At 35.1% G+C, this 19,009-nt stretch overlaps 1 protein-coding gene across 1 annotated transcript; it reads left to right on the forward strand.

Moving 5' to 3' along the window:
- The first annotated feature begins 3,232 nt into the window (after positions 1–3,232).
- LOC103695440 (mediator of RNA polymerase II transcription subunit 6) lies at positions 3,233–18,308 on the forward strand. Its single transcript, XM_039134198.1, is given in 7 exon segments — positions 3,233–3,485; positions 3,487–3,647; positions 3,774–3,828; positions 3,830–3,950; positions 6,317–6,385; positions 14,319–14,428; positions 17,972–18,308. Coding segments are annotated over 7 exon segments (783 nt in total). The 5' UTR covers positions 3,233–3,383; the 3' UTR covers positions 18,137–18,308.
- Positions 18,309–19,009: the final 701 nt, after the last annotated feature.

Below are 19,009 nucleotides of genomic sequence, written 5' to 3' on the forward strand. Positions count from 1 at the left end.
TTCGATCCAAATGGAAATAGATAAAGCTTGTTTTTTTTTTTGGTGGTACATTGACGGTTCACATATGACGAGTATGAAGACGGCTAACAAAATCAGAAAACAAAATGCTGCGCAAAGGCATAGGCACAGCTCCGTGGTCAATCCAAAAAAAGCCTTCTGAGTGATGAGCCGTGAAGGAAGCAATCCAATCTGTAGTACCATTCTTCTTCCGATATACGTGTGTAGCTTGGACTCAAATAGGTACAGAATTGGGATATACCAATCTCTAATCCAGCCCTACTTCAAAAATCTCTCTTCTCCTGGGGGCAGCCTTCTCTTTTTGGGATGAGCAATGCAATAGGGATAACTCTCTCCTAATGCCCTTGGACCTCTAAAGCCTTGTTGAATGTGGGAACGAGCATCTCTAGCATAAACAACAAAAGCTGTTACTAGAAAGGTCGGCTGACACGGTGACAGCCTCAATGAAATCTATTTATGAGTTATACAAGTTATGCCATATCATCATTTTAATTAAAAAGTTAGGTTAGTGTTTGAGAATTTACTAGTTTGATGGATGAGGTAACATCAGCCCTTACGGTGTACTAATATCTTAAAAAGACACTAGCTCACCATAACCTCGCATATTACCATCCCTGCACTTGGACAATAATAATGAAATAAATGGAGAAAGTATTGGACAGAGCTGCGGAACCTTCCCCGAAACTCAAATAAAATAAAATAAAATAAGTTTTTTACATCAAACCCTGTCCTCGATATTTTTTCACAAAATAATCGCCCGCTACCTTGTTTGAAGATATGTTTTTCCGGAATCCTGCGAATGTGCACCTTGTCGTTCTTAGAAATTGTCATTCAACCCGCAGGTGAAGTAAATTATATTAATCCGTAAGAACGAGGCTCGGTTATTTCGTTTATGACTATATTTGCTAGATATATGCTTGTAAGCTAATGTGTAACAGGCTCATTTATTGCCGTTTTGTAGCTTATTGAGATATCTGTAACAACCCAGAACCTCACCCAAAATGGCTAGCCGGAAGTTATTATTTGGATTCCTTGATTCTGTATAAATACCCAAGATTCCGTTCAAGCCCTGACGTCCTCGTCAGGCTAAGGGTTCAAATCTATTCAAATCTAATCACAAACACCATGATCGGCTCGTGGTTAGCTTCAATGGATCCGTGCTGTAGTGTCCTCTAGTTCACATAGATTATAGGCCGGATCCGCTCTGATATCATTTGTAACAACCCAGGACCTCACCCAAAATGGCTACTCGGAAGGTATTATTTGGGTCCTTGATCCTATAAAAATATCCAAGATCTACCCAGCGAATAATCGATGTGGGACTAAACACACGCCCGCATGGGTCCTCACAATGTTTCACGCTTTCGCGTCTTGGCAAGTTATTCTATAATCCATAATTATATAATTTGTTAATTCATTAGGTCAAGTTTGATTCTACAGTTTGCTCATCCTTAATGAATCAAATTTACATGAATCAAATTTTTTTATTTAATTATATAATTTAATACTAAGATATGTTGGGTACATTTTTATTTCTAAAAACAAGATTATAGCAATCGGGATAAAAAGATACGCTTTATGGTATTGTTTTAATTTTCTATTATAATTTTTTATTTTTTTAAAAATAAACTAAGAAATTCTTATTTTTGCTATTTTCTGAAATAATAACTCATGTCTTTTACCACCAATGGCACCATCTCCATTAATATTGTCATCGTTGCCATGGCACCATCTCCATTAATATTATCATCGTTGCCACTATCGTGTCGCTGCAACCATCTTGCTAAACCACTCTCATCATTATGATCTTTGTCATATCATCATTGTCACCCCCACCGCCATCATAATAATTCTTGTATATGTCCCTACCATCACCATCTCAATCATTATTATAATCATATTTATATTTTAAAAATAATTGATTATACTAAATATATTTATATTTTAAAATTTGGAAATAAAATAAAAACCACATGGCACCCTAGTTTTTATATTTAAATTTATAATATATTTCATGAATAAGTTTGTTTAGATTTTCGAGGCTTTTATTCCAATATCATGTTATTGTGCTTTTTTTGGATTTAATTTTTTTGCATTTTAGAAGTTGATCTTTTGCATGAAGAATTCATTTATAGTGGTGATTGGTTTGGTGCGGTGTATTCTGTGAAAGCCAAATTTTGTGTAATTCAAAAGAGAAACTTACGGCACAATTTGATTTGCCATTAAAATTAAAACTGAAATTGGAATGGATTGGAATAAAAATTGGAGGGGTTATATCTCTAAAATTATTTGGTTCATGATCGAAATCAAAATTAAAATTAAAATATAATTTAAATACTAAAAAAGAGTAAGGATTAAATTTTAAAGAATTAAAATATTTTCATTCTCTTCTAATATCAAGATCAGAATAAAAATCTTTCCAACTAAGCAACTTGAGATAGAAGCCGCTCATTCTATTTTTATTTTTATTTTAGAGTCCGGCATCTTCCAACTAAATATTTTCTTATATCCAATATTGTTTGACGTGCTTATTTTACTGCGTCAGCTGGTCAGTGCTCGGCTCGCCAAAACTAATAAAGTGAAGTGACAGCTAGAAAATCGGCTTGTTGGATCCAATCTAACGAACAGTATTCCGTGCCGTCCGATATTTTTTTAAAAAATGAAAATATATTAATTCATGTATATCCTCCAATAGAAAATCAAGTATATAAAAATATATTTAATAAAAAAATCTAATTTAGTAGAAAAATATCATACTAAATATATCATAATCAGCAATCAAAATTATCCCTGATCAACATATTTGTTGCTTGAGTTACTTAAAAACTTAAAAGTACAGTGGAAAACCATCTAAACCTGCAAAATAATGGGTTAAATATCAATCTAAATCGTGGACATTGCACATAATATAGATTATCTTTACGTCTCAAGTAAATTAAATATTAATAATATCAAAATATTGATGATTTTCGTAAGTTTGTATTTTTCATGACATTTGCTTGAATTTAATAAAATATTTCAAATACTAATACTTTTCATATTATTTTTTAGGTTTTGATATTTTTGTTATTGTTGGAATGAAAACTAACTTTCACCGAGCATTACGTTTGATTGTTTGATACATTATGATTTCTCTAACATCAATCACGTGACAAGGTCGTGATTTGTAAAAAAAAAATAAAGAAAAATATGTTTAAAATAAAATTTTGAAATCCTATTTTCTGTACGCGGTTTCATCTCTCTCCACCTCCATTGCCTGCCCCATTCTCCCTCGCCTTCTTCACCACGCCTCTTTCCCGGTCTTCTCTCTCTACACCACAGGCGGCGAACTACTACTCGAGGTAGCCGGAGAAGAGGACAGTTCGATGGCGGCGACGCCGCTTCCACCGGCGGGGCAGGTGGCGGCGATGGCGGCGGGGGGCGAGGGGAACCCCCCGGGGATGCCTCCGCCGCCCGGGACGGACATGGACCGGGATCTGCTTCCGGGACCAGTTGTGGCTCAACACCTACCCGCTCGACCGCAGCCTCGTCTTCGACTACTTCGCCCTTTCCCCCTTCTACGACTGGTCCTGCAACAACGAACAGCTCCGCTCCCGCTCCATCCACCCCCTCGATCTCTCCCACCTCTCGTTCGTACTTCTCCGGAAATTTCCTCCTCCCTTCTCTCTTTCCCCCAATTATTTTTCCCCTTCGTCCTTCGTCTTCTCTCTGAGTTCATTGTATGATTTTTTTCGTTCTTTGCGTGGGATTTATAGGAAGATGACGGGAATTGAGTACGTGCTGAGCGAGGTGATGGAGCCGCATCTGTTTGCTGATCCGGAAGCAGAAGAGAGATGGGCCGGAAAAGGTCAACCCGATGCTCACTTATTATATTCTCGATGGTTCCATCTACCAGGCGCCGCAGCTCTGCAATATCTTCGCCGCCCGCATGGGTGAGTTCCTTTTTATTGTACTTTTGGACTGCTGAGCGAGGATTTTGCTGCTTATTGGGGGATAATTGATGATCGGGGATAAGTTTTCTGATATGAAATTTTATGCTTTTTTTAAGGTTAAAGAATTATCGTCACGAATGCAAACTTGACAATAGAAAATACTGACAAACTTTTATTTATCATTTGTTTGTCGTTAATTTTGGCATGGGCCGGTGAAGAAAGATTGGATTTGGTATGAAATTTGATAAGATTTCCCAGCCATATTATTTTGTTTGCTACTCTAGTTTAATTCTTTGTGGGTAACATTTAATAGCAAACATGTTCAACTTTGTAATAGAGAATGAGGATGCATGATGCGAAATTGAACGATTGCTTGCAGAATTTGGATAACTGCATTTTCCTTTCAATCAACCATAATCAATGTAGAGCAATGCAATCAACAATTAAATACAAAAATTCAAATATAAATACCACATTCTTCCAGCACAATTCCATGGGAAAATCTGCTGTAGTGGCATATTCACTTGAGGCCAGGTTTCCTTTTCAGATATAAATTAGGCAACAGCATATTCTAGTTTCGGAAGTTGGCCTTTAGAGCCTTTGTGAAAATTGTTTTTGATTTCTGCCTTACCTACTATAACTGTACTGAGTGTGCTAATTGGAAATTTTCATTTTTTATCATTAAAAAAACTGTCTGGTCGCCCAGAAAATTTGGACATTTGTCTGGTGTGGAAATTGATCATGTTTGCCAGCACCTTATTTAAATGTTTGTTTCGGTATATTTAGTTGGTAGCTTGATACATGATTGAAGAACCAGATTAGAACTTTTTCTTTATTTTTTCAAGTATTTGTAAACCTCAATTTTCCATTCAAAATTGCATATTGTTAGAGATGATTTGCCAAATATTTGTGATGGACTTATAGCCCAGGCCAGGAATAGACTTTGAAAAGGTTACTTAATCTTTAATATTGAAAATCTCATTTGTGTTTTTAGATTTTCATATTATTTCGACATTTAGCAATTGAACATGCCCTAATCAATATAATGTGCATAATTGATAAAACTACTTTCAAGATATATATTGTAGTCTGTAAATTTATTTTGAACTTGCAAGTAAAAACTAGAAGTTGTAAACATATTATCATTATTGCTTTAGCTCAGCTGCTAGAGATTGTCAAGCTTTATCAGACTTAAAAATAACCTTTCAGAGACCTTTTCACTAGCACCAAAGGAAGCACTCGTGTTGGCAATTCTTTCTTTGAATCATGTGATAGTCTTTGGAAAAAATTGCCATCTCTAAACATACTACATCCCCTCCAAATTAATGTTATCATTAGATTTTTTTCAGTTAAGCTTGCATGACATAACTTTGTCCTCTTCTATAGCAAGCATTTATGGCATTTATTATCAATAAAAAATTCTTGTGGTGAATATGCCTTTGATTAGGACACTTTGATACAAAATCAAGCTTACCAGACTGTTATTTTCTTCTTTTGGGAAGCCCAACTTTAATATTTTTTCATGATTTTGTAATGCTTATAACAAAGTGTTATTAAATTATCAATCTCTGCCATCACACTTTTGTTGCAAACCAAAATGAGAAAAATGGCACATGTGCCTCTAAACAACAACCTTGTTATATTCCCCAAAAAGCATACTTGTATGCTACATCATTTTGATCATCATGCTTACTGCAGAGGCTAAGTTTTGGTATGTTAGAGCATTAAACTATTGATACTACACTATTATTATTAATGAGTTTATATATTTGTTGCATAAAGGAAAAAGGACCAAAGGTGTTATTTAAAGTGAAATTGGAGAACCCTATGATCACGTCAATATGGGTTTCTAGTTTTCTGAACAAGAGGAAAATGTGAATTAGGTGATGCTTGTCCCCTACTCGATGATTTATTTAAATCAATGATTCTACGTCTGTTTTTTTTTCTTTTTTTAATTTAAGTTCTTATGATGTCCTTTAAGCTCTTATGGTTGTAGAAATGGCATTTTGGCCTCTAAATTGAAAGTACTGATAAGGTTACTAAAGAACCTCATAATATTATTTCTATTGGCATTATAGAGGAACCGAATGCTTCTGCATTAGGTGTTTAATTTGTGCTAGACTCTTTATGGTGCTTTTATAGTTCATGAATGTAGATATGGCGTAATAAATAAAGTAACTTATTGTTGTATTTAAGTCTGACTGGGAAAGTGTTTGTAATCAAGTGTTTTGGAGTTATAGTTTTATAGAGAAGTTAGGGCAAGAGTTACTATTATCTTCCAAACTTTATTATCTTAAACATTGATTTGAAGTCACTCTTGGAAGATTTCTCTCTTTTAACTATTACATACCTCAATTCACTGCAGGGCAGGGCTCTTTATCATATATCAAAAGCTTTCAATACAGCATCCTCAAAGTTGGAGAAGATTGGTTATGGTATAAGATCAAAAAGCCTACACACTTGCTAGTTGCTACTCTTATTGAATAATTTAGGATTTTTTATTATGTTGATTATACCTACTTCATTTTTTGCATCTAAGTATCTGGTTGTGCCACTGCAGTTTTACATTCATGATCGCACTAAAAGAAAACTTCGATATTAGTAGCATTCTTACTAATCTGAAAAAAATGGTCATGTGACGACCACATGAGGTGGCTTATGAAGGCATAGGCTCACCTAAGGAAGGGATTAGATGAGGGTTAGGTCCAGAAGTTCTGCTGCTGTCTTGTTACTGGGGTGGAAACTTGTGTTTTGCTATTATTGAAATCTCAAGAGATTTCTTTTAGGATTTTAGAGAGCTATAGGTCAGAAGAACATTTTTCTAAAGGCAATTCACCCATTGGTGATTGTCCTTGATAGACTTATAAGAGAAAATCAGATCACAGAATTAACTTCTGCAGAGAATAATAGCGATAAGGACCCAGTTTCTATCAATGATATTTTCAGCAGAAAAATAAAGAAAAATAGAAGAAAAAGTAGAAGGATTATTCAACCACTTCGAGGGGGATTGAGCTCCAAAGTAGAAGAAATTTTATTGATCCACTACTTGAATCCCTAGGCTCAAGAGGCTTACATATATATAGATCACTATGTCTTGACTAACACTAAAGACCCAATCCTGTAAGTACTAGAAAACCAAATAAAACAAATAATGTGAAATAAATAAGAACAAAAATAAATAAGAAGCTGGTGGGGTTTTTTCTTATAATATTAGGAGTCGTATCATACCTCTGTCCTTCAAATCAACCTTGTCCTCGAGGTTGAGCTGTAGTGAAGATTTTCCTCAATCAAATAGCATATGATAAGTACTTCATGCATCTTAAATATTTGCTTTTGTATGTGAGATCAATGATGGAATTGTTGGATTACTTGAGATGGTTTGATGATGATGATTTCCATAGCCACTTTGGAACAATCAAATAGTGGCAACTGTTGGTGGATCCACATAAAAAGGAATCTTCATATGTTGAAGTTCAATCATGATCATCATCTGAATATGATTTTCTTTGATAATTGGATTCTCAATAATATCCATCCCATTTTCTATCCTTTGATTATTTCACGACCACAACTTCAATGATTCCATCAATTGTTGAATCTTCATTGATCATCTCCTCCACACTTTCAATAATTGAATCTTCCATGATTACACTACTTTCAAATGGCTGATTGTCAATCACTAGCACTTGAGGTGGCTTAATCATTCTTGAAGTTATCTACCATTTGATCAATCATGATTGAGCTATTCCTCTCCATCTTCTCCAATATTTGCACCTTATTAGAAGCTTGCAAATTATATTTTTTCAAGGACACAATCAATTGGATGATGGTCATGGTTGTTGTTGTCATTACAAAGATTTCTATCACAATCGCCACTGCCATCACGAGTTGCCTCAGGTGGTTAGTTGCTGACAATTATGTCATTGTGCTGATTCTTATCATTAAACTTCTCTTCATGCAGATGTGCATAGGAGATGGGCATAGTGCGAGGTTGTTTATTTTAACTTCATAATGAATGTCCAGTGAAGTCTAGCGATGAACTTGAAGTTAACATTCAGACCAATCATGTGCGTAGTAGGAGAGTTGCTCGAATTGACTTTGATACTCTTAACATATTAGTTGTTTGTCGAATTTTTACAAGCTCGCCATCCTTGTTCTCATATTCAGTTAGATTGAAGTCTGCCACACGACCATTAACAAATTTGTCCCAAGCGGCTATGCCATGGCATGACTTGAGCTAGCCATACCAATGGATGGCATCTCCTTCGAGATTGATGAAAGCAATCTCAACTTTTGATTCAGTTGGAGTTTGGTGGAAGAAAAAAAGATTCTCGGCTTGTGAAATCCATCCAATCGGATCACTGCTTTCCCACCGAGGAAACTCCACTTTTATGTGAGGACAATATTGATCTCCATGATAACCACGTCCTTGATCGTATGGTTAATTGGACAAAAATCATGATCATTGCCATCATCATCAAAACGACGATTCTATTATTAGCCAGACCTGATGCTTGATCAATTCGGCTATTATTTGCAATCATGCTAAGTGCCACAAGTTGTTGGGAAAGGTTTGCGAGCAACTCTTTCATCTCTGCAAGCTGTTGATCGGTTGAATTATTTTTTGCTTTCAACTGGTTACTTTGTCGGGCTGAATCTCTTGAAGCCATAGCATAAACTTGAGATTGGTGATGCAAAGCGTCTCTTCATGCACAGGATTGATGCTCTGATACCGAGATGATAGGAACCCAATTCCTATCAATGATTTTTTTAGCAGAAAAATAGAGAAAAATAGAAGAAAAAAGTAGAAGGATTGTTCAAACCATTTTGAGGGGATCAATACCTCCAAAGCTAATAAGCAAATTTTGTTAATCTAGTATATCCCTAGACGTAGGGGGCTTATATATTTATAGACAACTATGCCTTGACTAGCACTAAAGTCCCAATCCTATAGGTATTAAGAAAAAATAAAACAAATAATAGGAAATAAATAAGGGCAAAAATAAATGAGAAGCTGGTTGGGCGGCCCAATGCATGAGACTCTATAGGGTCTGAGGAGGGTCAGATGTGCATAGCCTTATGCATGCGCGTAGAGAGACGGTTTCGTGTTTCGAACCTGTGACACTTTGGTCACAATGGAGCAACTTACCATTGCACGAAGGCTCAAAAAGAAAGCCAGTTGGGATTTCCTCATAATATTAAGAGTCCTACCAAAGAGGAATAATGATGTTTAGAAAGTGAAAGCATAAATAATATTGGCGGATATCAAAAATAGAAGTAATGAGAGAGATTGGGTGAGCGCACGTACATGTGCACGAGAGAGAGAGAGAGAGGCCGAAGTGCGGAACCTGGCCCAAGAAACCCTTTATTTCTTCTCAAAATAATATCGTTTATAACATTTAAGTTGCCTAAAAAGCAAAGAGTAAATGTTTTTGAAGGTTCAAAAGGTTCTTTAACCATGAACTGAAAATCACAAAATGAGTAAGATTTTAGAATAACCAAATGCTTTTATTTAGTTTATGGATTCAAGCTACTCAAATAGACAATTTTTGCTAATGCATTTGCATAGATCATGAGAAGTATCATGGTTTTCAATTAATATCTTCTAATCTGAAATTTGTTATCATGATATTGGAAACCTTCCACACGTGTAAACACTTGTTGCATGGTCGAAAAATCTTGTAACATTTATTTTCTAGTTTATAGGTTATACTTCATGATTAGCGATGTGGATTTTTAAATTAGATGGTCCACCATATAGTTGCACCAATTATATTTGGGCCAAAATCTGGTCTGTAGGATTGTGATGTACCTCAACTCAATGCATATGATTTGTGGTGCAAAGAGACCATGCGTATTGGCCGCCTCTCTTATTTGTATTAGACAACTAAGACCACACTGGATGGGCCTTTTGTCTGTTAGCCAAATTTCTAAGATTGACTCCATTTAACACTATGCTAAGAAATTTGAAACAAGAACTTGTATAATGTCCATTTAATTTAGATGTTAGATATCATGATCAGTGATGCGGATTCTCAATTTGGATGGCCTACCATGTATTTTCCACTGACAGGACATCACCCCAAATTTGGCTGATAAGATTGTAATTTATGTGATTTGGGCTGAAAGAGGGCATGCATCAATTATTGATTGCTTCTTGACTGTCAATTGGATGGGCCCTTTACCGCACAACCTCATTGCCAGACTTGACTCCATTTAGACAATATCTTAAGAGATTTGAAACAATTAAGAACACATTATTGTTTCTAGATCCTCCCTTGTTACTCTTAACTAGACCTTTTTTCTTGTACTTAAGCTTTTTCTAACCAAACTAATTTTATCTATTTTAATAAACCTTTTAAACTCTCTTTATCCATGTTAACATGCATTGCATGTGCTTCTAGTTTTGCATGCGCATGTGTGCAGACTTACACAAATAATCACCTATTCATAACCATAACCATTAGGCTTAAATCCCAACTATTTGGGGTCAGCTTTAGAACCTCATTTACCATGAATTCTTATTTGGGGCTACCTTTGATATTATTTAAGCCTTTTATGTATCTGTTTTCACAAATTCCATTTAGGTTTTATCTTCTTGAATCTTTCAAGAAAGATTAAAGTACCCCTCCTTATTCTTGGACTTTTGTAGTATGATGTGCTTTTTATGAAACTAGTATCCATGTAGCGTTAACACTCCAACTTTTCCATCCAGTCTTGGGATGGTCATAGTAGTGCAAGTGCAGCACACACATGTACACACACACAGATTTGCATAGATGCACGTGTATACATGCATATGTTTTTGCAAGCGTGCATATGGTCAGAGGCCATTTGCATGCCCAGTACAGTTTGTTTTGAATCTTTTAATAACAAATCCCTTTCATGAAGATATAGAGCATCAAGTCATTGTTGAAAGATTATCATAGGTATGAGGTATTTTTGCCTGGGGAATCAAAGTTGCATTAGGTGTTGAAGATATGGGACTTTGGGAGACATAAAGAGTGTTTTGGTACCACAGCATTGTTGCATAGAAATTCATTTAGATTGCTTTCTACAAGTTGATTTGGAGGATTCTGGACTGTAGATGTTGAATTGTCGTATATCATAAGTAAATGATTGCATGGGTGCATGGTAATTCTAAGATTTATCATTGTTCCTTTTGTGATATAGGATAACCTAAGGGGAGACCATATATGCACCTCTAAGCTGTAATGTATAAGCAAGAATGAACTTAATAAATCTGAAACTAAACAAATGGTGAAGGCACCCTTAAATTGTTACAGAATTTATGTCTATGAAGTAAATATGAAGAATCCATGATATGTGAACCAACCTAATGCAAGAAAAATTCAACACAATGCATGCAGTGTGCCTGGTGAGATCAGAAGTAAATATTTCAGCAACTAAAATAACAATATACAGCTAGAATTCTACACAGGATCATAATTTAGAAGGTTACTTTGGGAATGAAGTTTGTTCAATCCTTGTAGGCTCCTCTAGGTAAATCAATTATCAATCTCCACACCAATCAGCAGCATTGTGCATAAGATTTTCATGATCAGCAACTTTGGAAGTGCATCAAGATCCCTTTTGTGGTGAATTAGTGGATAGAATATGCAATACTAGGATCTGCAGTGGCCCTAAACTTAAGGTTTCAGATGAGTTTCAAAGGACAGTGGCTGGTTTGGATTGTTAGTAAATAAAGAAATGATGAAAAGGACAAAGCTAGAGCAGTTGGAGCTAGTCCCAGCTCCTTAGTGAGCAGCATATGCAGTAGTAGTAGCAGCACTTCAGTAGCATCCCTTAGCTTGGCTCTTAGGCATCGGAACCAGTAGCTGGGTTCTGCAAACTTGGCAATAGGCTGGCTGCCAAAAAAAGGCTAGCTGTTGTAAGATTTCAGGCAGATAAGTATAGGCTTTTAAGTTTATCGGTGGGTAGGTTTAGGGTTTAAAACCCCAGAAAGAAAAAACTTGAAACAATAACAGCTTAATAGAAAAGAGGGAGGAAAAAAGAAAACCAAAATGTATAGGAGAGAGGGGAGAGAGGAAAACATCATACCTTCACTTGCTCCAGAGAGGTTTCTTTGCACGAAGGAGAAGAAACTCAGATATGAAAAAGCTGAACTTCATTTCTGTCATACCATTTATAAATAGAGAAGGGGAGCGAGCCATAATAACCATGGATTTTTCTCATGACCAAAATACACCACTTAATTTTATACTACAATCAACCCATTGACATTAGAAACATAGCAGAAAACAGCAGAAATATGAAAAATAACAAAAATCAAAGAAAATACAAAATTCATAATCTAATGGCTAAAACAACCAAAAAAAATGAACTCACCTAATTACTAGAACTCAATCAAGTCTTGTTATATTAATCAAAGCTTTTCATCTACATCTCGTCTATCTGCAAACCTGTTCGTGCCCAGCATCTATGTCGATGGTAGGTTTGAAACTCTGTGATAGTCTTTATTAGTTCTCTCCAGCTTGGAGAATCTGCCTTAAGCGACCTATTCTTGGATTAATTTGTTGTAGCTCTTCTTTTGTTGTTATGTGTAGCTAATAATAAATTATCCTTGCCCATGATCTGATCATTGCAAATGTCCTCAATCTCTTCTCTCTTCTCAAGGAAAGGTGGTGGTGATGGTATACGAGAGGTATGTACTGTAGAAATGGTGGAGGAATGGCGATAATGTGATAGAGAGGAAGGGTCTGCAACAGGACGTCCACTCATAGGATTGCTTGTTGTTTCTTGTATAGAATGAGGTCCTTAACTGGAACATAGGCACCGGCATTGATTCTATGGATAATCTGTCTTGTACAGCCTGCGTTCTTTGCATGAAGCTTCTCTTATGATGGATGCATACCATCACACTTTTTCTTGAAACTTTAAAATATGTGATAGAGATCTGAGTACCTCATTGCTTAAAATAACATTTGATCTCATGATACAAGTCATGCAAATGCCTAGCAAATGATAAAGAATATTCACTAGGTCTGGTCTCAGGTGGCAAGGGAATGAGATCTACAGGTTCCTAAGTTTATGACCCTGGCACTCCTAAAAGGACTGTGAGCACTGGAGTGATTGGTAGAACTATTGTATGCAAATTCTACCATAAGCAAAATCTATTACCAAGAGGACACATGGTCACCTATTAAGCCCCTCCTATTAATGTAGACACTGGGTGTCAACAAATTTGTGGATAAATGTAGCATGGACTGAAAACTACAATTAATGCATTAGGAGTTAGGACTCCTAGTCACTAGGTCAAGTCGTTGTGTAGTTGGTTTAGCTATTAGATATATGAATTTTCGTTATTTATTTATATTTTTCTTTATTTTTCATATTTCTGCTGCTTTCTGCTATGTTTTAATGTTAGTGGACTGGTTGTAGTATAAACTTAGGTGGAGAGGTATTTTAGTTATGGAAAAAACATAAAACCCCTATTTGTTATGGCTGGTCCTCCTCTGTTTATTTTATGGTTGACTGAAACGAAGTTTAGCTTTTTTTATATGAGTTTCTAATCCTTCATGGAATGCAAAGAGCCAAAGGATATTTAGTATTTTAACTAATTTACTATATATATTCGAAAAGGCAAAATGGTCAATCATCAATGCATTGATTGAATGTCTAAATGCCACTTTGGCTTTTCCATTTCTATTTGATGCCAAGCGGTGTGTTCCATTTTACTAATGTTCAAACACTCTAAATACACCCTATGTGCACTATAATTATTAGTAGAGTAGGCTTAAAAACTAGGGGTATCAGAAAGGTTTACAGACTGCAGTTAAAGGAAAAAAATACCCTTTTTCTGTATCTCCATAAAACTGAAAAGAAGGAGGGTGTTTTGATCCTTGTGTGTCCTTTTCCACATTATTTGTCTTTCATTTTGTAGGTTTATGACCACCCACCGCTGTTAGTTCAGCTAGTTTGTACCTTAACTCTCCAAGTGAGAAGTCTCAGGCTCAAACCTGAGTGGTGGAGAATAACCACTCTATTCCCAGAAAAAGTTATTCTATGATCATGTAATCTACTTCCCTTAAAGTAAAATGAATTATTAAAGTAATAGAGAGATCTTTTGATAGTATCACTTTTATCTATGCAATGAAAGAACCATCCCTTCCTATTTGTTTGTCCTGTCAGATAGAAAGAACTGAGACCAAAAGGAGCCCCCTTCTTTCCCACTTTAGGAGGTGGGGGTGAAGGGGGATTTGCCATTGTACATGGTTTGATTTTCAAAATCAAGCATGCATGATGTATACATGTTATCTACATATTTTTCCTTTCCGTAAGGAATGCCAAAATTGTTTGTGTTTTCTAGCTTTGCAAAGTTAAACATAGTTTTATGTTATATTGCAGCTGAGGCAGAAAATGAAGATACCAACTCTGAATCAAAGGCAGCAAAGGAGGCCATTGACATCAAGGAATTAAAACGAGTTGACCATATTCTTGCATCATTGCAACGCAAGGTAACATGATCATATTTTCCGAATAAAGTTATTCTTGTGCCAACATTTATTACATGTTACAATGTGGTAGAGACAAAACAACATAGAATTTTTTTTGCATATATAAATAAAATGACAAATGCTTTAAACTTCTTATCCCTTAAAAGAGAAAGGGAAGAAAACTCTTGACACTCTTGTTTACTCTTGCCTGTGATTTGAAAATGAAACGTATGGATATCAAGTTTTTTTTTTTTTTTTTTTTGAAAAATGAACTGTTGGAAATGTATTAATAACGATTACATTGTACAAGGGCGTTGGTTTAAAAATTATCACAAATGTTATAAACCAAACTCTTCGAACTGTTCTTACTTAGATTACATATGAGTCTAAGCGCAAATAGACATTCCAAAGCTTATTTAACTTTGAGTAGTTTGAATGTCGAGCAAGTGTAGTTGCAAGGTATTGGATTTTAAAAATGTTTGGAAAGTTGAGTGCCTAGAAAACATTTGTATATAAATCACTTGATGCTGTCAATTTAAAAAATCAAATTACTTGGCTGAAGCAAAAGAAAGTCAAAGGACTAGATTTTAAGTGGAAAGAGAATGTGTTTGACCGTTAGAATGGAAGATCAATATTACTTTGTCTGTGCTAGTGTAGGGTGATTCAAAGATTCTGTCTGGTATCTCATGAACTGAATAGATCTAACAACACGTACATGAAATTAATTTTGCTCTCTTTATGGCTGTAATTATCCAAAATCATGAAACAGTTAAAGTGTTTCAGCATGACTGGGAGAAAATGCGCTCAGAACTTATTCTAATCCTTGGCTGCATTGCCCTTTGAGTCCACCAGAAAAGTTCAATACTCTTCAAAATTGGTAAAAAATTGTTTCATATGTAAATATTAAAATGGCAAAATTCAACGTGTAGTTTATTGCATAAGTAAAATGTATTACTATAACCACCAAGACTTGGTAGAGCTCTCAATGGACAGGCTGGTGCTTATGTCTCAATATGCCACCCAAATTTTCAGAAAACTGTCATCAGTTAATTGACATAATGAGATTGCAAATGCCATGTCCCTATATTTCATGAACTAACACAGTGCAAAGCTACATGAACACCATCCATGTGTGCACTTGTGGCTATCTTCAGTCATCTGGTTCACAAATAATAATGGTGGATAAATATCTGGTAAACTATAATAAAGTAAGTTAGAAAAGCATAAGCTTCTACTAAAAATGAGTTTGCTGGGTGAGTGTGACATGGTGTGCTGCAGGCATGGTGGCAGGCAGGTCTTTGGTCGCTGGTCTGGGTTTGCTAACACCAAATTAGTAAGGATATCTCGAATAGTAACTAGATTTGAGCATGTGCAGCTCATTATTAAATTTAAGAAACAGTAAGGCTTTAGTGATTGAGATGGGGTTTTCTGGAAAAAACCAAATATTTTTTTTTCTTTTTGAAAGGTACAGGTTTGTACTACGATATTATCCTAAATACTTAGGGTCTGTTGAGTAAAAACTCATGTGAATAAATGCCAATTTAAATGATGAATGGTTTACAAATTCATATTTTGTGGGAAACTTGTATGCAAAAACATCTTGATGTAAACTTGGAGTGCTTGTACAGTGTAATAAACATGGTATTTTTTTTTTTTTTGAATTTTTTTGCGTAGATACCCTCATAAATATTGGAATTTGCGTGAATACTCTCCCAAAATTGATATTTGCATGCATACCCTTATCAAATACTTGTTTTGCGTGCATGCCTTTTTTTTTTTTTGCATCTGTACCCATATCATCCAACGTCGTTAAGAAATTAGCGGTTTAAAATTGAAACGATTGAAATACCTTTCACGGGCAGACATGTAAAAAGAAACATTTATAAAAGTATACATGCAAATAGCAATTTTGTGAGGGTATTCATACAATTTTGTATATATAGGAGGGTATACACGTAAAAAAAATCTAATTTTATTTTTGTCTATTTCAACTTGTTTTAACACTCATATTAGTCAAATGCGTGTGCCTCAATGGATTTTGTGAAAACATTGCTTAAGAAAGAGATAGATTCGACGATTGGTAACAAAGAGAATTATGGAAGTTCTTTCATTAATCATGAGATCGTTCTACTTTATTCTTCTTCATTTATTCTTCTTCATTTATAATAACTATTATATCTTATTTAATTGAAAACCAGCAAAACCAACTTGTAATATTTATTGTTATAAAGGCATATGTGAGGGCATCAATCAGAATATAGAAAGAGATTAAAATCTCTCAAAGGCGCATAATAGGTTGCAATGATCAAGTTTCTTTGCTACTATGCTCATGGGTGGAAGAACAATATTAATCATCCCCGAGCAAAGCCTAGGAATGGCAATGGGTAGGGTACCCACAAAATTTGCCTTATACAAACCCGAACACATTTAAAATTCTGCTACCCAAACCCGCCCCATCAAAAATAGTAAGTCCGTGGTGTACCCGAATCTGCCCAGTTAATCTTTATTTGGATCAGGTAATTCATGTCAGGTTGGGTACCCAATTCAAAATTACAAAAAAATAAAAGAGGGGGGGATAATATCAAGTGAAAATAAGTATAAATAATTGGAAAATAGTCTAAATACAAATAAATTTTATAGCTCAATGGTAAAAGTAGAGATCAGATGTCTTTGAAGTTTGAGAAGAGGGGAAGTTCAATGGGTTGGGTAAATTCCCAGCGAGACCATTAACCTGTTACTCGTTTGATGGAAAAAAAAGGTAATTTCATAATTTTAATTAATTTTTATTTTAAATAAATATGATTTGGTTATTGACGTCAGCTGAACCATTGTGTCAATAGTATTCATGCAAAAATAGTGTTTTATGAGGATATGCATGCAAATATCAATTTTGGGAGGGTATTCACGCAAAAATCTGCAAAAACCCATGGATTTTTTTGCATATATACTCTCTGAATATATGAAATTGCATAAATACTCTTGCAAAATTGCTATTTATATGTATACCCTTATAAATGTTTCTTTTGCATGTTTATCCATTAAGAGTATTTCAATCATTTCAATTTTAAACTATTAATATCTTAATGACATTAGATAGTGTGGGTACATCTGCAAAATAAAAGAAGAAAAAAGAAGGGTATATATGCAAATGTAAATTTTGAAAGGATATTCAGACAAATTCTAATATTTAAGAGGGTATGTACGTAAGAAAATCTTTTATTTCTTTCCTACTAAAAATGTGCTTAACCGCCTGACACGTCCGTATATGTACATATGACATTTGTGTTGTATGGCTATTAGTAAAGTAGGTAGAAGAACTTATAGTATGATCAAGTAATTCTTAAACTATTTGGACTTTGGATACATAAGATTGCCCTTTACTGTGTTGTATCTTTGCTTACAATATTTTTTCCTTAAGGAAAGAAATGAAACAGAAGCCCCCTTTTTTAATTCATTTTTCTTTTGTCTCTTTTCCTACAACATTTTTCTTAAAAGAAAGACCATGAAACTGAAGCCTGATTTTTTCTTTTTGCATTTCTTTTCTATATTGTTCTTTTTTTGCAGCTGCCACCAGCCCCACCTCCGCCGCCATTTCCAGAGGGCTATGCACCTCCTTCAAGCTCCGAGGCAGAAAAAGGGCCAGAAGACCAACAAACAGCAGACCCTCAGGTTCCTCCTATGGATCCTATCATTGACCAAGGCCCAGCCAAAAGGATTAAATTTCAGTGATAATTTGGGAGCGGTACCAGTTCCTCCAGTTTTATGAGTAGCTTGAGTAAAAGATTGATTTCCCTCTAACCAATGTCTTGGGTTTCTCGTTCACATTTGTCTTATTTCTCCATAGACTGTAGAAAAGATTTGCCATTTTTATACATGTTGAATCCTTTTATTCTCCCCTCCACCTTTTCCATGTTAGTTCTACTTGAAAGATGGAAAGTTTCTCCAAAGTAGATTAAAATTTGCACCACCAAGCCATCAGCAAGATTACTCTCTTGGAACAATAGCAGAAAATTTATGAAACTATCCTAAATTCAAGCAAACTTCTAACCATATATCCTAAATTTCTGACTTAATTGGATGACGTAACAAGGCTGACTGTATAAAAAACTTGCAAACAAACCCCTTTACTATTTAGCATGAGATCACATGACTCTAAAGCTGGGTGCTAGATATTTTACTACAGATAACAAATGATGTAACACAAACATTTAGAATATATATTCTCTGCTTCGATCCTGTTATAGTTAAGGATTGGGCAGGATATCAGGTGGCATATCCTGTTTGCCTATTCTAATTGCATATCATATTTGCCTATTCTAATTGCATATCCTATTTGCCTAGTTAAAGATCAGTTCGTCTCTTTCTGTTGCATCAGTTGGTATTTTGCTATTGTAGTCATTAAACTCATTATATATTACCTGATACATCTCATCTTTAGGGTCTGTTTGGTTATCAATATGGAGGTGTAGTTGCACCAGTTGGAGTAAGTTGGTGAATTCTTATATATGGTTTGCTGTAGTCTATTCTAACCATATGACTGAATATACCAAAAGCCCCCAGTAAGCTGTAAATAGTAATCTTCAGTTACATCTTATTACCATT

This window comes from Phoenix dactylifera, chromosome 15 (genome assembly GCF_009389715.1).
Source record: "Phoenix dactylifera cultivar Barhee BC4 chromosome 15, palm_55x_up_171113_PBpolish2nd_filt_p, whole genome shotgun sequence".
NCBI classification, from domain to species: Eukaryota; Viridiplantae; Streptophyta; class Magnoliopsida; order Arecales; family Arecaceae; genus Phoenix; species Phoenix dactylifera.